This window comes from Capricornis sumatraensis, chromosome 6 (assembly GCF_032405125.1).
Source record: "Capricornis sumatraensis isolate serow.1 chromosome 6, serow.2, whole genome shotgun sequence".
In the NCBI taxonomy this organism is placed as follows: Eukaryota; Metazoa; Chordata; class Mammalia; order Artiodactyla; family Bovidae; genus Capricornis; species Capricornis sumatraensis.
The window spans coordinates 94033936-94056136 of NC_091074.1; the positions used below are offsets into that span (position 1 = coordinate 94033936).

Here is a 22201-nt window from a genome sequence, read left to right on the forward strand (position 1 = left end):
CCTGCCAGCCCTGCCTTTGGGATCAGCTCCAGGTGGCCAGCTCCTGCTCAGGTCTCCAGACTTTCTGCAGCCATGTGAGAGATACAGGAGGAGCATTTGCTTTCATGGAGAGCTTCCTTTTTCAGTAGCACCTTCCTTCCAGGAAGCTGCTCTTTTGTGTTCTGATAAGAGTCTCAAGTAGAGATCTCCTTATCAGGACCCCTTTGTACTTTGACTCTAATTTGAGATCAGAAAGCTGAAAATGGTTCTTAACCTGGGCTGGCTAGGTTTCAGTGAAATTCATCCATCATTTTCTAAACTTCAGCCCTGTACTCCAGGCAGGAGTGCCCTGCTCTGGGGTTTCTTGCTGGGGAGATGGAATGGGGGTCGTATTGGCAGAATCACATCCTGGGGACCTGGGGACAGCTTGACCAGGGTGACTGCTGACTAGCTGGGCCTTGCTGGGCTGCCCTTGCCTCTCTGCCTTGGGCCTTCCTCTGTGATGGGGCTGACAGCTCAGCAGCCTCCGAGCTGAGAAGGCCCAGGGATTTGCCACAGGCCAGACATGATCATCTGGTGGTGTCAGAGCTCAGGGCTCCTCTGCCTCCATGGTGAACTCTCTGTCTGAAGGGGGAACATTCTGGCCCTTCTGTTTGGCGGCAGCTCTGGCTCCCAAGGATGTGATTGAGGTGGTGCTTGCCTTGGGCCACCCCAGTGGGAAGTGGGCCCACTGCCTCAGCTATGTAGGGGGCTGTGAGAGGGTGGGAATCAGAAAGCATCAGGGATGCTTGGTTTGGGGCATGACTGTGGTCCCTCACTGTTTCAGGCTGGGGCCCAGTGGAGGGGGGAACCAGCCCACCTGCCTGAGGGGCCTGGTGGGTGGACAATGGGAAGGCCAGTCCTGCCCCTTGCAGAGCATCTTCGATGGGCATCCCCTGGGTTCCAAGAGGAACCGTTGGCAGTTGGGCAGGTGGTGGTGGGCACATGCTTCTGAAAGGTCTGGCCCTGAATATCCCCCACCACCAGGGCTTTGAGTCACCTGCAGGTGGCAGGGGAGAGTGGGTACCCTCCTGAGCAAACCCGTCCATCTTCCCCCAGGTTCTCACAAATCTGGGAAGCAGCTGCCCCCTCATTTAGTCCAAGGAGCTAAAATTCTCAATGGTGCTTTCAGATCATGGACGAGAAAGCAGGTAGGGAAGTGTGCTAGGCGTGACGCAGGGCAGAAGGGAGGGTGGCAGGCGGGGTGTCTTCCCTCGGGCTTGTCCTTCCTTCGCTGGGAATTAACATGTGAGAAGCAGGTGGGGGCCACCTGGCCAGTCACATATCTGTTGGTGGGGGCAGATGTGGGAGAGGGCCCACCATCTAAGGACCTGGCCTGAGGGGTAGGGCTGGGTGGCAGCAAGATTCAGTGAGAGGAAGTGAGGTGGTAGAGATAGCACTGTGTGGACCCTGAAGGCCAGGGAGCAGGGAAGACTCAAGTCAGTGACTGGCTGGAGGTTCACTTTCTGAATAGGAGAGTGGAGATGTCCTCGTTGTCCCACTGACTGGTGCAGGCGTCACCTCGAGCTGGCTTTGCTCTGTGACTAGGGCAGTCCCTTTGCCCTACGACCCTCCATCCCCCCCGACCACAGGAGCACTGTCCTGTGCCCCTGCTGACTCCCTTGAAGCAGCATTTCTGGGTCCCCCCGCTTTGAAAGCATCAGCACCCTCACTAGCATCCATGCAGCAGCTACTTCTCCTCAGAGAGGCTCCAGAAAACAACTTCTAACTTCCCTTGGCGTCCTGCCTGGATTGTTGGTACAGAGGGAGCGGAGAGGCCTGGTCAGCCTCAGGGCTCCCTGTCTACTGCCTTGGAAACCCCTGCCAGTCAGGGGTGCCAGCATAGTCTGAGCAGATCCCACCAGGCCCCCAGAAAGTCTTGAGGAAGTGGGGAGTCCAAGAGGGGAGCACTGTGCATCTCTCATGGGTGAGCTGGGTGGGGTGGGACAGTAGGCACCCTCCTAGGGCCCTCCTTCGGTTCTCAAAGCCTGGAATGGGGCAGGCTGTGCCCCCCAACTCACACCAGTTGTCTGGCCAGGTGAAGTGGCCTCATGCCCAGGAAGAAGGGATGGCCTACATTCACGTCACAGCTGGTAGTGGCACCGGGCACCCCCTCCCCTCTGGGACTTACTGTCCATCTGTAAGAGTGGGATCACAGCAGAGCCTCCTCATTGGCACAGTGTCTGGCTAGAGTGGGCTAACTCCCTTAGGGCCCCCAGCAGCCAGTCCACGCCTGTGGCAGTGCCTTCCCTTCTGCCTGTCTGGGTGGCAGTGGGGCTGGAGGTCCTGGCTGGGTAGATGGGGGACAGCCTGGAGGGACAGAGGGCATGAGTCAGGAACCACAGAAGCTGAGCCTGCTTGGGGCCCCTGTGAGTGGAGGGGGAGTGGGCATCTGTGCCCAGACTTGGCAGCTGACCCTGTGCATGGGCTGTCCTGCAGGCTTTGGCAGAACATGAGGACGAGCTCCCAGAGCACTTCAAACCCTCGCAGCTCATCAAAGACCTCGCCAAAGAGATCCGGCTCAGTGAGGTAGGGCTCACCGTGGTGGCCTGCTGACCCTGCTTGAGGGATGTCTCTGCCTGTCTTGCCTGGTTATCCTGCGAGGGTCAGCCACATGGGAGGCAGCCCCTCCCCCAGCCCTCTGGGGCAGGGTCACCTGCACGATGACGCTGGATCCTAGGCCCTGGTGGCAGACTCACAGTCTCCTGGTGGGATCTTCGGGAATGAGAGAGTGTGGGGATGCTGTGCAGCCCCCTGTGGGGTGGGGAACGACTCTGCAGCAAGGACTACTTCAGCACCTTGAGTGCCAGCTTGTGTGAGCCTGTCCAGCCCCCAGCCTCCCTGTGCCTTAGGGAGGGACAGCAGTCCCCACCAAGGAGGTAGAGGGGTCAAGTGGCTGCTGATGTGGATGGTGTGAGACAGGTGTGAAACCGTCACACGGATGGTATAGATGGTGTGACTGTGTTCATAGACGGTGTAGATGGGTGTGAGCCTGTTATACAGATGGTGTAGGAGACATGGGAGCGTGTCGCCAGTGATGCAGACAGGTGCTCCTTTTCTGCCCATTTCCCATGGCCTGGGGCTGTGAGACCCTCCTAGCAGGGCACTCTTGGTCACTTCTTCCTGTCCTTTTCCCAGAATGCCTCCAAGGCCTCCCGACCTGAAGTGACTGCGGCTGTCTCCTCAGACGAGGTCTGTTTTGGGGACCGGGAAAAGGAGGAGCCCCCATCCCCCATTGAGGCCAGCCCTCCGCGGTCCTTCCTGGAGAAAGTGTCCAAAAAAAAGACTCCCAAAACCGTGAAGATGCCCAAGCCGTCCAAAGTTCCTAAGCCCCCCAAGCCCCCCAAGCCTCCCAAATCACTGAAGCTCAAGGATGGGAGCAAGAAGAAAGGGAAGAAGTGCAGGGGCTCAGCGTCACCCACCATCCCCAACCTGGACCTGTTGGAGGCCCACACCAAGGAGGCGCTGACCAAGATCGAGCCTCCTAAGAAGGGCAAGGTGGGTGGTCTTGACCTCCCTACCTATAGTCAGTGGGCCTGCAGACACCTCCGGGGAGCAGGCCTGTGGACTGGTGCTGGACCTGCTCTGTCCTTGTGGTGGAGACCCAGGGCAGCTGGGCTCTGCCCCAGCAAGCTTGGTGTAGTGGGCAACTGGGGAGAGACCCTCATGATAAAGGCAGCGGAGTTTGTCCTGGGTCAGGTGGTATCATCAAGGGTCACCTGGGGGAACAAACCCGCTGAGTCTTCCCTGGGGCCCAGACATTGACTGAAACCTAAAGGTGGGTGAGGCACCCAGTGGAGGGCAGTGGGGAGGCAGGAATGGAGGTGGTGATGGGGCCAGGCTTCCTTGGGGTCCTGAGCCCCTGTGGCAGTAAGAGAAGCAGGCCTGGCCCTGAAGACCCATCAGTATGGACCAGTATGGACTTTGGGAACTGTGGGTCTCTGAAAGCAGGCCATACTGAATGGTTTCCTGCTAGTGGGACATCATTACCCAATGTTTCAGGGCTTAAGTGGGGCACATGGTTTTTCCTTTTCTCAATGCAAGAGGGTAGATGAATGTATGAATTAATAGATGGATGGGTGGATGGAAAGAGAGGGAGGAAGGAAGGGTAGGAGGAGGAAGAGTGATTGAATGAATGGGTGGGTGAATGATTTATGAGTGGGTGAGTGGATGGGTGAATGGTTGGTGAATGAATGGGTGGATTGGTGGGTGGATGGTTGGATGGTGTGGATGGATGGGTGGGTGGGTGGATAGGTGGATAGTGGATGGTGAGTGGTAGATAGGTGGATGGTGGATAATTGGATGGGTGGGTGGGTGGGTGGGTAGGTGGATAGTGGATGGTGGGTGGTGGATAGGTGTGTGGTGGATAATTGGTTGGGTGGGTGGATGGATGGGTGGGTGGGTGGATGGATGGTGTGGATGGATGGGTGGGTGGGTGGAAGGTGGTTGGGTGGATAGGTGGATAGTGGATGGTGGGTGGGTGCATAGGTGGATAGTGGATAATTGGATGGGTGGGCTGATTGGATACGTGGTTGGATATATTGATGGATGGATGAACTGATGTATGTAGGCCAGCAGGAGGAGGGGACTCGGTGCTGTAGGGACTTTGTGTTGTAGCCTGATGGACCCTGCTGCCCTCCCATGACTGCTCCTAGATCATGGCTAGTATTTTCTAGGCCACAAAGAATGTCCTGAGTGTGCCCAACAAGGAGGTGATCAGCACGCAGAATGATGTGGAGCGGTTGGAAATCCGAGAGCAAACTAAGAGCAAGTCAGAGGCCAAATGGAAGTATAAGGTGAGGTGTGTGTGTGTGCAGGTGTGCTGGTGAGTGAGTCTACCCTCAGGGAGGGCTGTTAGTGAAAGAAGGCGGTGTGTGAGGCAGGTGTGGGCTTGGTGGTGTGTAGGGTATGTCAGGGTGTGTGCTGTGAAGGTCTTTGAGGGTCTGGGCGTACACGTGGCCTCCTGGAGCCACCTTCTGAGGATTGGTGTGGGCACATCTTAGCCTAAGGGGATGGACGCTGTTGCCCTTAGTGGCCTGCCCTGGTTTGAGCTGGCAATCCCTGGAGCTGGTCAGCATCTGAGGGCAGTTCCTGTGGACCTGGGGCTGCGGTGGGCATGAGTCCTCGGGTAACATGTCAGAGGGAGGAGGCTGGCCTATCCTGCTGCCTCTGCCCACTGGCATGGGGTTCAGGTATGGTATGGGGTTCAGGGACGGTCCTGGGTTTGCTTTTCAGAACAGCAAACCCGACTCCTTGCTGAAGATGGAGGAAGAGCAGAAGTTGGAGAAGTCTCCTCTGTCAGGGAACAAGGACACCAAGTTCTCCTTCTCCTTCTCCAACAAGAAACTGCTTGGGTATGTGAGTGCTTGTGCCAGGAGGGGTTGGTTGTACATGCGCCACATGTCGCACACGCATACCCTGAGCATCCCCTCTCCACATCACACACACACATGCCCTGCTTGTGCACACCTCATACACACACATACACTCGCCTGGAGGACTCTGAAGATGAGCCTCTGTCCTGAGCTAGAGAACAGGCACACCCCTCATGAGGGCCTCACCAGGCTGACCCCTTTCCTGCTTCCTAAACCAAAGAGCTCAGGTAGGTAGGCAGGGAGCAGTGGTGTGTGCGGCAAGGAGGGGAGGGTATGATTGGGCAGATATTATCCAAGTGCTGTCCTGGGCTGTCACAGAGGACATCATAGGGGTCAGGATCTTGGCCTAGGAGTCCGGAGGCCAGTGGGGAGAGGCTGGTATGAGCCCAATACTCTCAAATCCATCTGAAGTTATGGCTGTGATTGGGATCATGGAAGGAGGATTTGTGGGGCCTGGGGTTCTATGGAGTCCATGGGTGCCCAAGGGAATTGGTGGGAGGGCTTCCTGGAGGAGATGGCCCTAAGCTGAGAGGTGGGGCACCCAGCCTGGGTGGGTCTGTGTGTGTGAGCTGGTGTGTCTAGGTCCCAGACTGTATAAGGGATCTCGGTCGGCTGACCAGTGCGGTGGGCTGGCCAGATGGGAGGTGGGTGGGCCAGGAACCCTCTGCCCACTGAGAAGCCCCTCGCTGGCCTTGGTCTGACAGTTGTATACTAACCCCAGAGTACGGCGTGGGCGCCTAACAAACAGGAGGTAGACACATCCCAGTGGGAACAGGGCCACTTTACGCCCGTGGATCTGTTTTCTCACCTGCAAAATGGGAGAAGGCCGTTTTCAGGCGGTGAGGGACAGAGCTATCAGTGTCTGGTGCGCTTGCAGAGCCCGGCACAGGTGCGCCTATTTTTCCTAAGAGCTCATGGCAGTGTGCCAAGGCCTCTTGGCAAGCAGATGGGTTGGATCTGTTGCCATGACTTCATGGCCCTGGGCATGTCCTTGATTTTTCTGAAGCTCAGCTGGTGGGTCTCGGGGAGCTTTTGATGGCATTAACTGTATGACCGACTGACTGTGCTAGAGTTTAGAAATGGAAGGGAGACAAGGAGACTGGATGCTATAACCATGTGTGTACATGGGGGTGTGTGTGTGCCCGTGTGTGTGTGTTGCATGGTGTAACTCCCGCCGCACCCAGCAGGGCTCACTGCCTTGGTGTCTCCACTGTTGGGAATCGGAGCTGCACGCATGGGGAACTGCAGACGCCTGTGCCCTGCCGGCTGTTCCCCCCTACTGAGTGTGCACTTGCGCCCTCAGCTGACCCCAGGGGCAGCAGCTGGAGCATCGGACTCTCCTCGTTTGCAGTAGCCCTGTGGCCCCAGGAGGGAGATTTGTCATGTTGTTCCTACACCTCAGCCCTGAAGTTATTTTTCCATAATAACTGTGTGAATAAAAAACCCAGGCCAGTTGGCACTGGCTGTGTCTGACTCTGAGCTTGTGTCAGGCCCCAGAGCAGCCTGACAGAGGTCCAGCGCTCGTCCAGCAGCTAGGATTGGGGAGCAGTTAGGGGCACAACCTCACACAGCCTGAGAAAGGGCCGGGCATGTACCCCCGTGAGTTGTGTGCTGTCCTTGCTGGGGTCATGGCATTGGAGAGGAGGCTGTGGGGTTGGGAGGGGTCCAGCCCTTACTGTTGGTCTTCCAAGGCCTGTTGAGGGGTGGAGTGCTGGGGGCACTGACCAGGCTGTGAAGATGCCCACTGACTGGCCCTTTTCTGCCACCCCAGCTCCAAGGCCCTCAAGCCACAGCCCGGCCCAGGGGTGTTCGGGGCCTTGCAGAACTTCAAGGAGGACAAGCCCCAGCCGGTGCGGGATGAGTATGAATATGTGTCGGATGATGGGGAGCTCAAGATTGACGAATTCCCTATTAGGAGGAAGAAAAATGCTCCGAAGAGGGACTTGTCCTGTGAGTTGGGGGGACATGGGGAGGGGCCAGGCCCAGCCCCGTAGGGACCATCCCGGGCATGTGGAGTGGGCATTGGATGTGGCTGGACTGGGGTCCCCCTCTGCCCCCACAAAGTTGCCATTGACTCCCATCTGCTCTGCTTTCAGTCTTACTGGACAAGAAGGAGCCGCTGCCCACGCCCGTTACGAAGCCAAAGCTGGACTCGGCGCTCTACAAGGTAAGCGATGGCCTTCTGGGACACAGAGAGAGTGAGACAGCCATTCCTGTGTCTGGCTGTTCTTGAGGCAGTGGCCCGCCTACCCCTTGGGGGGACATCTCTGACTGAGCTTTCTGGGTGGAGTGCAGAGGGGGATGTTTTCCTGGGGAAGCTGGCTGGGCTCCAGATGTGGGACTGTGAGCCCTGGGGCCCTGCACAAAGGGGCAAAAGCAAAGTCGGGACTTGCGGAAGGTCTACAGGTGTCTGAGTGGTGGGGCCTCTGGAGCTGCGCTCCTCAGTCAGCTCCGTGAGTTTCCTTGATGTTTGAGTATGGTGGTGCAGAGGGTAGCAGGCCAAGCTGCTGGGGGTTGGGTCTTGCACTGAGGTATGGGGGTTAAGTTAGATAATCTCCAAGGCCGTGCATGTCCAGCCCAGGATGTGGCGGCCATCTCCCAGGAAGCCAAGTTCCAGGAAGACGGGTGATACCCTACCTGCAGAGCCCAGGGTGTCCCTGCGGAGCCACCTGCCAGGGGCTGTTAACTGGTGTCCTTCAGGCGCAGGTTCACCCACCTGATCCCTGTCCAGCCATGGCAACTCCTCTTGTATCTGTGCTCAATACTGGGGCTCTCACATAAGGTTCTGTAAACCAGGGCTCATCTGGGAAAGTGGTGCAGTGGGGGCTTCAGGCTCCCAGCACAAAGCTCGGGCGCCCGTGCTCTGCAGAGTATTCGGTCAGTCGGCCTCCTGGTGCTCAGCACAAGGACAAGCTCTTTAAAAACCTCTTTTTCTCACTGGAGTGAAACAGTCCCCATCCCTACCCCCCAGCCCTTTTCTGACTGGCTGCTCTGTCCCTCCAGCAGAGCGATGACTCCTCTGATGAGGGCTCACTGCACATAGACACGGACACCAAGCCCGCCCGCAATGCCAAAGTGAAGAAGGACAGCGGGGGTTCAGCCGCGGGCATCCTGGACCTGCTTCAGGCCAGCGAGGAGGTTGGCGCACTCGAGTACAACCCCAACAGGTAGGCCCAGTGCCCTCAGGGACCTGAGGGGAGTGGGTGCTTCCACAGAGTTGTGCCAAACAGGACTCCATCAGCCCACGTCCTGGAGGCTGGACAGTCAGAGTGGGACCCCTGCCTGGCAGAGGTGGTGCCAGGTGGCCAGGGAGGTGAGTGGGGGCTGGCTATGTAGGTCCTTCGTGTTGCAGAGCTCCTGTGTGAGGAGTCTGTGGGGCCACCATATCTGTGTGCCTGTGGAGACGCAGGGCCAGGCTGGGTACCTGGAGGGTATCAGGGTTTTTCCAGACTGGGATGTCCAGCTGTCTCTGCCTTGTCATTTCCCAAATGCCATAAAAATGACTAAGAAAATTCCACAGTGTGTGCCTGGTGTCAGGGTAAAGAGCATTCATGGGCCTCTCTGGGACCCCAAGCTGGCTTCCCTGCAGAGCCATCATCTGCAGCCAGGGAGATGATGGCTTCAGAGCTTGGGACATGAGAGCCCACTCCCAGAGAAGGGGCTGGATTGGTCAGGGTCCCAGACTCCCACCCCACCTGGGAGTGTGTGGGAGCTAAGCTAGGCTACCCTTGAGACCTGTTTGAGTCCACATGTGCGGCCTCAGGAGCCCACTCACTGCTGGTGTACATGCAGCCCTTTCCTGGAGGCCCTGAGCTTCCAGGCGATCAGGCAGGCCAGGACATGTGTCTACTCAGCTCAGGTGGTCCTCCCTGCCTAGGCCTGCCCAGTTTCAATCCTTTGATTTAAGAGAAATGGATTAATTCTCTTGGGGTTTTGCATTGGATGGGAGGCCATGGGGCTTGTTTTTCTCATGATTGTTGTTATTTAGTTGCTTAATCATACCTGACTCTTTGTGACCCCATGGACTGTAGCCCACCAGGCTCCTCTGTCCCTGGGATTTCCCAGGCAAGAATACTGGAGTGGTTTGCCATTTCCTTCTCCAGGGGATCTTTCCAACCCAGGGATTGAACCCGAGTCTCCTGCCTTGTAGGTGGATTCTTTACCACTGGGCCACCAGGGAAGCCCCTTTTTCAGGATGGTCCTAGTTAAATTCCCTTTTGGTCCCAATTGGCTCTTGCTTTTAAGCATCATGGGGCATTTTTTTTTTTTTTTTCCCACATGGAATTTCTACAAGTACCACAGACAGACAACCAAGGGATGGGGGCCTGTGTCTCCTGCAGCCTCCCCATTCTGGAGGTGTCTGCTACCATGGCGAGGGCTGGCTCCCCTCCTAGTGCTTGAGTCATCAGGAGATTCCTGCTGCATCGATGGGGAAACTGAGGCTGAGAGAGCTTAGGTGACTTGCCCAAGGCCACACAGCTAGGAGGCAGCAGAGGCAGGACTGGAATCTCCATTTGCTAATGATGGAGCCCAAGAAGGGCTGGTAGGCTGGCCATACTAGACTGTGTCTTCCAGCCGGGGGGGCGGGAGGGGGGACTTGGCCTGAGGGCAGCAGGCCTTACGTGGTCTGCTCAGGGTTTGTTTGATCCTCCAGATTTGCCTTTCAGCCTGTGCTACCAGGATTGAGGTCTGAGGGCTACCTGAGCCAGTGGAGGCACATGTCAGCCCCATCTCAGACAGTGGGGCCACAGCAGGAGGATTAGGGCTTGATTGAAAAGTGTTCTTTCTAAATCAAATGGTTGTATTTTCTTTCACACGTTACCATTTTTTGTATAGTGTTATGCTCACAGATAGCCATAGGTGCCTTCTCTCATGGGAGTGGAGTATGGTTGGAGGCTTCTACAGAGCTGTGGGGGGTACAGATTTCCTGATCAGCATGAAGTAGTTTGTAGATAAAACAGACCCAAGCCCCTCAACTGCAGAGATGCCCCGGTGGTGGCAGGAGGGACCCTGGCCTGACACCCCTTTGCTGGGAGGAGAAGCCTGGCTCTGAGCCCCTTTCTGCTGGAGGGGCTGGGGCCCGGGCTGGCCCCGCACCTCTTCAAAGGTGCCTCTCTTCTGGGAATGCTCTGGCTAGCTGGCACCTCAGTGACTGAATGACGCTCACCTGGGTCCCCTTTGAGCTCCATGGAGAGCTCCCCCCAAAACCGGAGGACAGATGAGGCTGGTGCCAGAACTCTGCCCAGAGCTGGGACATAGGGCCTGCAGCTTGGGCTCCTGACTGAGCCTGGGCATGGCCTGTTGGGAGAGGGTGGCCAGTCTGTGGACGCACTGTGGACTGATCTGTAGGTACACGCGTGTGTGCTCACACACGCCTGCACACGTGCACGTGTGCCTGCTGGGGCTGGCCTCCTTGGCTGCCGCAGGCAGTTCCTTTCCCAAGTCCCCATTTGGAGTGTAGGTCAGTGTTTGATGGTCCATTTGCTCTGTTTTAAGTAGTTGCTTTTTTGGAAAAAAACAGCTGAAGAAAATGGAGGAAAATATGTTAATTTCTTGTGGATGGTTTGCTTAGTGTTTACCGCCGGGGGGAAAGGAGAGGATTTTGGTATGATAATTGGAGGATTAAGGTATTATTTTCCATGCACACTGGTTAGACTTTGCTCCTTGATTCGCCGGCCCACGTGGTCAGTCTGCAGCCCTGGGCTCCGAGGCCCCTCCCTCTCAGTTGCAGCTGAGCTGGGCTGGGACCACGAGGTCCAGATGGCACAGGCAGGCGGCTGGCTTCCATGCTGGCTCCCGGAGGACCCTCGTGGTGGGTGTCCTGGCCCCCACCCTCCCATCCCTACAGGAAGCCTGGCGTTTGTCCAGGCCATAAGGCTGGGTGAGGATGCATGAGACCTTCAGGGCCTCATCTGCAGAGCATTGGAGAGCCTGGTACAGAGCGTGGGGGGCCATCTATCAGCTCTTGCTGGCTCTCATACTTGGCCAGGGCGGGGGGTCCGTCCCTGCTCAGAAAGCATCAGTGATGATGGCATAGCAATGATACTACTGCTCCCAAACGCCATGTGCTCCTGACTGGGTCTGGGTGTCCCTCTGCCTTCGTGGCACAGGACAGTGGGGGTTGGGAGGACACTGGGGCAGGTGGAAGGTCTGGTGGAGGGCTCCTAACTCTCCACAGTGGTCTGATCATACTTGATTTTTCCCACTGTTTGTGGCTTTGGAACCATAATCCATCCGCTTCTAGCAAAAGCCCAAAACACTGCAGTCCAGTACGTCTTAGGCGGGGCTGGGGGAAGCGGTATTCATGGAGGACTGCCCAGAGAGGCGCCCGTCCGTCGCTGCCTCCTGGCTTAGGGCGGAGTCCCTGGCCTGGAGCCCAGCAGTACCCCTCGCAGGATGACTTTTGTCCAAGCTTGTCTCGGTGGGCTCCCGGGAACACAGGGGACCACCCTCTGTGTCTGTGCTTCCTGGGGCCAGCTCTATCTCCCTGTACCCTCCAACCTCAGTCTTGGGAACCTTATGTCTGAGCAGGGATTTCTTCTCATTTTAATGTCTTACTAGAGATGCCTCAAACACTTCTTGGAAGTGGGGGAGGGGGCGGGGACCATGCAGAACCACCAGTGTGGTTCTGTGGGTACACTTTGTGGTGCTGCTTTTGTGTTCTGGCAGCCCTGTGGGTATATCCATCCCCCAGGGGCACATGGGGCAAGCCAGAGGGGGCCTGAGTGTCAGACGTGCAAGACAGGCCCACTACTGGGCCTCCTGGGCCTCCTGGGTCTGTGACCAGGGAGGAGAGCCAAGCAGCGCGCCATTCCAGGCCCTGCTTCCTCAGGAACCAGGGAGCAATAAGAGGTATGGCCAGGCTCCCCAGAGGCTGGGGTGGGCTATCCTGACCCAGGTGGACAAATGTCTGGGGTGATGAGTGAGGGTGAGGGGGTGGGTGCAGATGCAGTCATGAAAAGATGGTGTGGGTCACCTGGGGAGATCGAGTGCCATGGGAGGGAGAGGGCTGAGCCGCCCCATCTCAGTTGCTGGATGAGATGTGGGGGAAGCACCCACGACGGGGGCTTAGTGCAGGAGCCCATGGTGGGTGCAGGGGTGCGCAGAGAATGAAAGAGGGAGGGAGAGGTGGCCTGGGTCCTTGCGGGGAATCTGCTTGTTGACCTCATGATGGGAGAGATCAGAAGCACCTTTGTCTGCCCCTCCCTTGTCCACTCCCTCCACTTCCCCCTCCCTCTTTTCTCTATGGCCCTCTATGTCCCAAGGCCTCCAGCCCTCCTTTTGATGTTGGGGGCTGGGGGGCAGAGGGTAGAGGAAGCGGGTAGCTGATCCTTTCCATGGGGAAAGGATCAGCCCCCACCGTCCTCCCCCCATGCCCTCTGCTGGCTGCTGAGTGGGAGGATGTGTGGGCCGTGGGCTGAGTGCCTGTCTCTCTGTGCCTCCAGCCAGCCCCCCGCCTCCCCCAGCACACAGGAAGCCATTCAGGGAATGCTGTCCATGGCCAACCTGCAGGCTTCCGACTCCTGCCTGCAGACCACGTGGGGTGCTGGCCAGGCCAAGGGCAGTTCGCTGGCCGCCCATGGCGCCCGGAAGAACGGGGCTGGTGGGAAGAGCGCAGGCAAGCGGTTGCTGAAGAGGGCGGCCAAGAACAGTGTGGACCTGGACGATTATGAGGAGGAGCAGGACCACCTGGACGCCTGCTTCAAGGACTCGGACTATGGTGAGCGCTGCTGTGCAGGGAGAGGTGCCTGTCCTGGGTGCTGGGGGCGGGGCCCAGACCCTCTTGCGGATGTAATTCACAGACCTTAGACGTTTCCCTTTAGAAGCATGCAACTCAGCGGTGCTTAGTGTATTCAGAGGGATGGGTGTGCTGCCGTCAGCACCCCCGATTGGAGAACATTTCATCAAAGGAAACCCTGCCCTCTGCCCATTAAGAGTCAATATGCCTCCCCTGCTTTACGCTGATTTATGCCAACTCGTGGATTTTCCTCGTCTGGACGTGTCATGCGAACAGAATTGCACAGTGCTTGGTCTTCGGTGCTTGGCCTCTTTCATTAGCATACTCTTTATTTTAACTTATAGGAACACATTAGTCATTTATTTACGCGTTTTTTTGGCTGCGCTGGGTCTTCACTGGTGCACGTGGGCTTCCTCTAGTTGCAGTGAGCGGGGTCTGCCCTTCCTTGCGGTGCACCGACTGCTCACTGTGGTGGCTTCTTTTGTTGTGGAGCACAGGCTCTAGGCACACGGGCCTCAGTACTTGCAGCACGCACGCTTGGTAGTTGCAGTGTGCGGGCTCTAGTGTGTGCAGGCTCTGCTGGTTGTGTCACATGGGCTGTGTTGCTCCACAGCATGTGAGCTCTTCCTGGCCCAGGGATTGAACCTGTGTCCCCTGCACCGGCAGATGGGTTCTGTACCACCAGGGAAGTCCTCCTCAGCATACTCTTCAGGCTTCATCCACATTGTAGCACGTGTCAGCTTTGTTCCTTTTACTGGCTGGATAACATTCCACTGTGTGGACACACCACATTTGTTTATCCCTTCATCCATCCCCAGGCACTTGGGTGGCTTCCACCTTTCAGCAGTTGTGAATAGGGCTGCTGCAGGGGGTTTTGTGTGGCCTGTGTCTGTGGTGTCGGGCTGGGTCGCTGTACCTTCTGAGACTCTACCTGACTGTTCTTCACGTGGCTATACCATTTCATAGACACGTTGAGACCATAGCCATTTTGTGCCTGTGTAAACAGAGAAACCAGGGCCCAGAGTGGCTGAGTCTGAGGTTGGCAGTAAGTTGGCAGCTGGGCCATAGCTGTGGCCTCTGCCCAGGGGCATGGCCCCTCACCTCACACCGTAGCCCCTCCAGGCCCAGCGCTTCAGGTTCCAAAATGGTTTGAAGGAGTTGCTGTTGGCCGCCTGGGAGATTTGGAGCAAGGACCCACCTCCACGCCTTGGCCCACTGCCTGGGATGTCCCAGTCCCCACGGGCTGCGGTGTGCTTCTCAGGGCGGGGGGTGTGCTGTCCCCACGGTGCAGGGCCTATCTTCAGTGCAGTCCTGATGGTGTGAGGCCGCACCTCTGTCCTGGAGAGCCCTCCCGCGGTGAGGCTGGGTGTATCCTCTCTGGTGGACACTTTCAGGCCTCACTGGCGGGGGCTGTCATGGTCTGACAGGCTGACAGTGGGGTGAACTCCATTTGGGGGGCACCCTTGGGACATGGGGCAGGTCCTGGGGGTTAAACCTATTGATAATAGGAGGAGGCACCCAGTGAGTCACCCAGGACTGCTGTGTGGGTCTCCCTGCTCTAGAGACTTGTCAAGGAGAGTCTGGGGTCCTTCAGAGCCAGCTAGCTCCATGGACATCAGAGATTCCCTTCTCTGACAACAACAGAAGAGATGTCTTGAGAATTGGGCATTCAAGTGGGTGTGGCAGCCAGGCTGGGGTAGGCATGGCTGGTTGGGTGGCCATGGGGGCTGGATGGAACCCCTTGTCTGGCCTCTCTGGCCTCTCTGGCCTCTCTGGCTGAACGATTTCAGAGGCCAGCTGTGCCTGTGCATGGGGCAACCACTCCGGGAGGGCTGGCGCTATGGAGCCTGAAGACGGCCCCGGGGGATGCTGGTCACAGGGTCTGCCAGCAGCCTGCAGCTCCCATTCTCCTGGGGCCACACCAGCAGCTCAGTCCTTCCTCCTCTTTCCGCCTCTAGTTTACCCCTCCCTGGAGTCGGATGAGGACAGTCCTGTTTTCAAGTCCCGATCCAAGAAGAGGAAAGGCTCGGATGACGCCCCCTATAGCCCGACAGGTAGCGCTGGGGGCTGGGAGGGGAGGTCTGTCCACACGGAATGCCAGCAGTCGTGTTGCACACCCACTGGCTCTGTGGCTCAGACAGGGTGTCTGCTGCCTGCAGGAGCCTGACTGGGGCTCCACTTCAATCCCAGGACCTCAGCCCAGCGCTCTCGCAAACACTCAAAGGTGTCCTGGCTCCTGCCAGTAGGGCAGTGCAGTGTCCCTGTGGAGCATTGGCCCTCTGCCTTGGCTCTCCTCGACGAGCATCCCTGGGAGGGTCCCGTTTGCCCTTGGCCCCCATCATGGCAGCCAACAGAGTGGGGTCTGGTTCCCCTAACACACTCCCTTCCTGACCCCTCCCGTCCTGCTGGTGTAGGGCAACCAACCCCACACAAGGTTGGGGCTTTTGCTGACCTTCCCCAAAATGTGGCTTGTCCCTGGGATTCAGGGACAGATTAGGGCAGGGCTGGGATATCCAGGAGGGTGCCCAGGCACTGGGTGGTGACTTGAGGCAGGCTGACCTTCTTTCCTACAGCACGGGTTGGCCCATCGGTGCCAAGGCAAGACAGGCCTGTGCGCGAGGGGACCAGAGTGGCCTCCATTGAGACTGGGCTGGCAGCTGCCGCAGCCAAACTGTCCCAGCAGGTGAGGAGAGTGACCCTGCCTGGGCCTAGGCTCCCCCTGATGCCTTTGCTCCCCCCACTTTCATGCACGGGGATCACCCAGGCTGGGGACATTTGAGTATTGCTGACCCCTGGGTTCCTTCAAGCTCCCAGGTCCATGCTAGTGGAAAGCAGAGAAGCTGGGAACTGGTGTCAGAAGTCCCATGGCAGCTCACAGTGGGGTGGTGGGGAATGGGGGATTAGGGAGATGGGGAAGGGACCCATACTACATGTCCACCAGTAGGTGAGCTCAGATTGGGCAGGGTCTGTCCACTACAGCTGAGTGCTGATGCCATATCCTGGACGTCCCCATGTCCAGGACAGCCTGCCTCACAGAGTGGGGCCTGGTGGTCCCTCCACAGACTCCAGTACTATTCTGGGGGGCTCATGGTGTTTGGAGGTGGGCTTGGGCATGGTCCAGCCCTTTCTGCTCCTGCAGTGCTGACTTGCTCAGCTCCATGGGAGAAGCCTTGTCCACAGTAGACCAGGCTACTCCCAGGTTGCAGGCTGCTCCCCAGGGTCTGGGGTCTGGCCAGCCCTGTGGGGTGACATGCCTGCATGCTTTGTTCAAAGGAGGAGCAGAAAAGCAAAAAGAAAAAGAACACCAAAAGGAAGCTGGCTCCCAACACCACCTCCCCTTCTGCCTCCGCCTCGGCCAGCACCACCTCGGCCAGCACCACCTCGGCCTCCACCACCTCGGCCTCCACCACCTCGGCCTCCACCACCCCGGCCTCCACCACCCCAGCCTCCACCAGCACGGCCAGCAGCCAGGCCTCACAGGAGGGCAGCTCACCTGAGCCCCCGCCAGAGTCCCACAGCAGCAGCCTGGTCGACCATGAGTACACAGCAGCTGGCACCTTCACTGGGGCCCAAGCCGGCCGTGCCTCTCAGCCCATGGCCCCTGGGGTCTTCCTCACGCAGAGGAGGCCCTCCTCATCATCCCCCAACAACACCGCTGCCAAAGGTACCTTGCTTGGCGACCCTGAGTTGCCTATGAGTGACCACAGGTCTCTGTCCCTGCAGCCATGAGTTTCTGTGACCAGGCCCTCAGTCAGTGTGTGAGAGAAATGGCTCCTTTCAAGACTGACCTCTGGTTGCTCGCCTGGGGGTAGGGGATTGGGGGGAGGTTCTGGGTACCTTGGAGCTAGGTCCATTCCTTTAGACCACCAGGGCCTTGGCTTTGGGTCCTGGCTTGGAGACAGAGTGTGGTTGATGGTTTGCTGAGGGTTCACTGGGAGGTGGCCCAGGCTCCTCCATGTGATTTAGGGGTGGAACAGCTGGCTGGGTCCTATGGTATCCCCACTGTCACCCCAGGCCCACTGTGCCCTGGCCGTGAGCCCCAGCCAGCCATGGGCATGGGGAGTGTAGCTCTAGGTTGCCCTAATGCCATCCCTGGACTGTTCCTGCTGCACACGCCATGCCCCAGCCCCTTGTCGACATAGCCTCTGCATGGGGCATTTTGTCGACAATTGATGGTTTTGGAGGGATGCAGAGCTCACTGTACTTGGGCATCGCACACCCATCTTACAGAAAGGGTGTGGGCTCAGTGAGGGATTACAGACCCCCATCCCATATGCTGCTCCTCTCACTTACCTGTCTTTTTTGTGTCTCCACCTCCACCAGGAAAACGTACAAAAAAGGGCATGGCCACTGCCAAACAGAGGCTTGGGAAAATTTTGAAAATTCATCGGAATGGAAAACTGCTCCTTTAAAGTTTGGAAAGCCAGGATCCTTCTGCTCCACTCAGGACCCCCGGAGCCCCGCTAGAACATCAGCCCCCAGGAGGGTGGCCTTGCTGCCTCACCCAGGGAGGGCCTGGCCTCCTCCCAGCAAACACCCCCCTCACATGAGCATCTGTTGCTTCAGCAGGCGGAGCTTGCCAATGTGGACAGACGTCCTTTCTCAAGTTGCTTAGAGTGACCAGTTCCCGAAACATGGCCCCGCCCGTTTGAGGACCATTCCAGTTTCAGGACAGCCTCCAGGCATCCCCGAGCATGGGTGTGATTGCAGGGCCTCTGCGGCTCTGCTGGGAGCATGAGTCCTTCAAGGAAGGAGGAGTGAGCCAATGCTCACCAGGCCCAGAGTCTGAGCTGGCCACAGACTGGTAGCCTCCAGAGGCTTAAAAAAAGGCAAAGAACACTAGAGAGGAAGAGGAGGAGAAATCGGGGTGTGTATGTGCCCCCCTTCTCTTCCCAAGTGATTCTCAGACAAGTCCAGAGAGTGTTCGGTCCGGTTAGGAGAGGAGTCTCTGTGCTCTCCAGATAGTGGGTGGTGGGCCGGATGGTGGGTATTGTGCCCTGAATGTCTGGGGCATTTCTTGGGGCCGGCTGGGGCTGGCAGCAGGGTCAGTGTGTCAGTGGGGGTGAACTGGAGCCATCATGGGGTCCCCGGGGAAGGGCTCAGGCCCAGCCACAGTGTGGCATCCCAGGGGCCCAGGCTAAGCCACGTGGGTGGGCCTCATCCAGCCTGACCATCTATACTCCGAGAAGCACTTCCCAGCCAAAGCACTCCGCCATATGCCTGGTGGGGCAGGTGGTGGCCGGGGGGCCCAAGGACTTGGGGGCCAGGCACTTCTATCTTGTCACGTGCTGACGTTTGGTGTCGAGTGCACGGGTGGCTCCTGGACCACGTGTCTGCCCATCGACATGGAGGGGCTGGATTTGTTTCTCAGGCAATCCTGTATTTTAATTTTAGATGTATTTCCTGAAGCATATTTTTCATAGAATGTAGCGTGTAAATAGCTTTTTAAATAACTTCTTTTTTATAAGAGTAAAAGTATCTTTAGGAATTTCTTTCTATAGAGTCCTTCATTAACATTTATACGAGTTTTTTGCCGAGTATGATGAACAGTTGGGTTTCCAATGCTTTTCCTTCTTTCTTTGTATTATTATGGTTATTATTATTATTTTTTCTTTTAGGAACTAAGGTATTGCCTGAAAAACAAGTGATGTCTGTGCAGCCTTATATCTGTCTTTACAGAAGCATACGTACACACAAGATCTATTTCAGACACATTTGGAGAGGAATCTTCAACTTGAATACCAGCTCTTTCTTTCCTTCTTGTTGACGAAGGGGGTGGGGGTACAGTTACTTTACTAGCACCTTGTGAAGTGTTTCTGTGTTTTGTGATGCTGTAATTTATTAATGTTTGTAGCTTTTTATATTTGTACATTTCTTATGAGCTTTGTTTATATGCCCATCCCTGGGTGTTCTGTCCATGAGGAGAGGCAGCTTTGTGTGGGCCTTGCCATACTTGCTCATCCTGTTTGTGGGGGGAGACACAGCCCCGGGGCCCAGAGGCTGGAAGGGGCAAGCCTCACGGGGCCCTGACTATTCTGACCCAGCGTTTGGAAGGTTTCCTTTCCTGTCCTTGTTGAACATTTATATAATCTAACCTGGCCATCAAGCTGTTCTCTCTCTTCCTCTCTTTTATTTTTTTAATTTTATTATTATTATTTTGGCAACATGTACATTTCTAACAAAGTTTATTGTGGCTATTAAAGTGTTTTATTTCCCAATTCATATTACTCTTGTATCGAGTCCATGAGGTCTAAGGTAACTTAGATCAAAGTTTTAAAAGAGTAAAAATATTTCCGGTTTTGTACAGAACCATGTCTTTGTCGTTTTTGCCTCATTCGCTGTTGTCCACTCTGCAGTGAAGATGGTGGGGGTCTTGGACACTGGGGAGAGGAGTGGACCAGTGTGATGGGCTGGGTTTAAGGGTGGGCAGTCAGGCCAGGCCCAGGCCCTGGCTGCCAGCATTCCCCTTGGAAAGCCCTTGGATTGTACTTCCGTATACCCCAAAGCTACAGCACCCTGAGCCAGCCTGCAGGAGCAGGCAGAAAAGACCCTTGGTCAGAGTGGGCAGCCTTTGAGACCCTGGCAATACCAGCCCCAGTGCCAAGCATCCTCAGGTACCTGTAGTACAGTCTTAGTGTCTTAGTGTTCACAGGCATGCGGTTTAGCGAGTCCAGTGACAGGCACCCGAGAATGTGTGCAGGATTTCAGTCTAAATCTGATGTTATTTACAACAGATGAACCAAAGCAGATCCCCCCATCCCACCCTGACAGATGCACAGTGAAGGGCACAGTGAAGATCAAAGATGAGGGAGAAAGAGCAGCTAGCCAGAGGGGACCGCCACAGAGGAGACTTTGGGCCCACACTGGGGCTGCCCCAGCTGCATGGCATCTCAGACTTTGCTGGGTCCTGGGATGCAGTGTTCAGTTGCACAGCCTGAATCTGCTCTGCTGGACCCCACACCTGGGGCCTCTGCATACCCCCAGATTAGGCACTCACCCTGTCTGGCAGCTCTCCTGTCCTTGCCCAGATCCAGCCAGATTCTGCCCTGTGGATCCCCCAGGGGTCCCCACACCCTCATCCCATAGCCACCGAAGGACCGTGCTGAGCCCTGGGCTGTTCTGTGCATCCTGCCCCCCAGGACTGGCTCTGGCTGTCCAGCCTCTGAGTTGGAGTCCTTGAGGCTGAGTTATCTGGGTGCTCCTTGGGTCTCCCCACCCCCCAGCATGGCTGTGGGGATTGTGTCCTCAGAGGGCCACCTGGGACCTAGGGCTTGGGGAGGGCTCCCAGAAGGTGCCCAGAGTCTCTTCCCTGGCCCTAGGCCCTGTTCTGGGCTGTGCCCATATCATCCTGGGGCAGCCTGGCCTGGTTGTGCTCTGAGCCCTCGCTGTGACCCCAGCAGTCCACGTGTCCAGGAATGACTGTAGGTGGACCCAGGCTGTGCATTTCTCAGTATGCCTGTAGCAGGGGCAGCAAAGGGCCTGTGTTGCTCCATGCTTGGTGCCGCCTGTGGCCCTTGAGGGGTCTTCTCATCTCCATGCAAGGCCACTGAGAAAGCTCCCTGCCTGGCTCCACGGACCCAACCCCTCATTTGACAGATAAACTAAGGCTCAGACTGAAGCCCTCCGTGGATGACACTTGAGTGCTCCGGGATCGTCCCTTGCTCAATCATTATTTCTCAACCTCCTGGCAACAGGTGGCTGGCCGTGTAAGTGGAACACCACCATCGTATCAACGCAGCTCCAGGGGGCCACAGGATGCTGGCAGCAGGGTCCTGGAGAGCCATCTGACCAGCACCAAACTTCTCAAAAGGAAACATAAAGGGTTGCACGTTAAGCCTCTGAGATGCTGGAGCTGTTTGTTTGTTATTGCAGGCTGCGCTAGCTCTGCCTGAGACTCGTGAGTGGCTGGTGTCCTGTGCACTGAACATGGCATAAGTAACAAATTGTCTCAACTCAACTTACAAAGTGGAGCTGAAGTTTACAGTCATTTTTCTGAGCACCTGTTGAGTTCCAGGCTCCATGTTGAGAAACTGACAGAGGCTTCATCAGGGTCGATTTTGCCAAGGGGAAATTTTGCCTCACCTGGGACTCACACTGTCACCTGCTCCCTTTTGCTGTGGGAGAGTCTGTGATGAGACACCCGTGGTGTCGTCTTATACTCCAGGTGAAAGAAGGGAGTTTGGGAGGTTCCCTGGAGCAGCCCATGAGATGAAAATGTCTTCAGCAACACAAGCAAAGCCCTCAGGGCAGGTGACCAGACCTCAGGGTGATCAGATGGTGGGAGGTGGGGCAGCAGCTGGCTCAGAGCCGCGGAGGGTGTCCACACAGTAGGGTTGCGGCAGGCCCTGGGAAACCCCTGTAGGTGAGCAAGCAGCCTGCTGCAGGATAGGCTGAGGAAAAGGGGATTTCTTTCCACCCGGGCTCCTATCCCCCTAGGGTCCCGCCCTTTCTAGGGCTCCTTCCCCTTCTGACATCTGCCCCCCACCCCATCCCTCTCTACCCCTTGTGCCCATCAGGCACATGTTACCACTGTGCAAGTGGAGAGGGAGCTCAGCACCACCAACAGCCCAGTCTGCTTTGCATGGTCCTGCCTAGATGCTCAGAGCCTTAAACCGACCCGGGGCCAGTCCCCAAACTCAGGAAAGGGTCCCGTGTGGTGCCTTGGGGCAATACTGAGAGTGACCACCAGGGGGCAGGGGAGGGCCAGGAACGACCTGTCCTGCGATAGCAACGTGAGTTCATTTAGTGCTAAGCGTCCTTCAGGCAAGACCCTGGGGCTAATGGCGGAAGGGACTGATGTGGGCAAAGAGAAGTTATCAGCATGCTGTGAGGGTTGGGAGGGAGATGATAATAATCAGTTCACCGTCAGTTCAGTTCAGTTCAGTCGCTCACTTGTGTCCGACTCTTTGCGACCCCATGAATCGCAGCATGCCAGGCCTCCCTGTCCATCACCAACTCCCGGTCCTGAACTATTTAAGCGCTGGGTGTGCCAGGGCCTGTTTAAGTATCTGGCATGTATTATTAGCACATTCACACCTCACAACTACCCTCTGACGAAGGTCCTACAACT

General features: G+C 56.8%; 1 protein-coding gene across 1 annotated transcript in view; it reads left to right on the plus strand.

Moving 5' to 3' along the window:
* The window catches only part of PHF2 (PHD finger protein 2), an 87876-nt gene extending 68514 nt beyond the window's left edge, over window positions 1-19362 (plus strand). The window contains exons 10-22 of the mRNA XM_068973737.1: window positions 1078-1169; window positions 2458-2547; window positions 3157-3516; window positions 4695-4814; window positions 5254-5372; window positions 7165-7343; window positions 7490-7560; window positions 8400-8560; window positions 12839-13113; window positions 15090-15185; window positions 15705-15814; window positions 16405-16795; window positions 17455-19362. Coding sequence (XP_068829838.1) covers window positions 1078-1169; window positions 2458-2547; window positions 3157-3516; window positions 4695-4814; window positions 5254-5372; window positions 7165-7343; window positions 7490-7560; window positions 8400-8560; window positions 12839-13113; window positions 15090-15185; window positions 15705-15814; window positions 16405-16795; window positions 17455-17543 — 2153 coding nt within the window. The 3' untranslated portion in view covers window positions 17544-19362. The remainder of the gene's footprint in view (window positions 1-1077; window positions 1170-2457; window positions 2548-3156; window positions 3517-4694; window positions 4815-5253; window positions 5373-7164; window positions 7344-7489; window positions 7561-8399; window positions 8561-12838; window positions 13114-15089; window positions 15186-15704; window positions 15815-16404; window positions 16796-17454) is intronic.
* Window positions 19363-22201: the final 2839 nt, after the last annotated feature.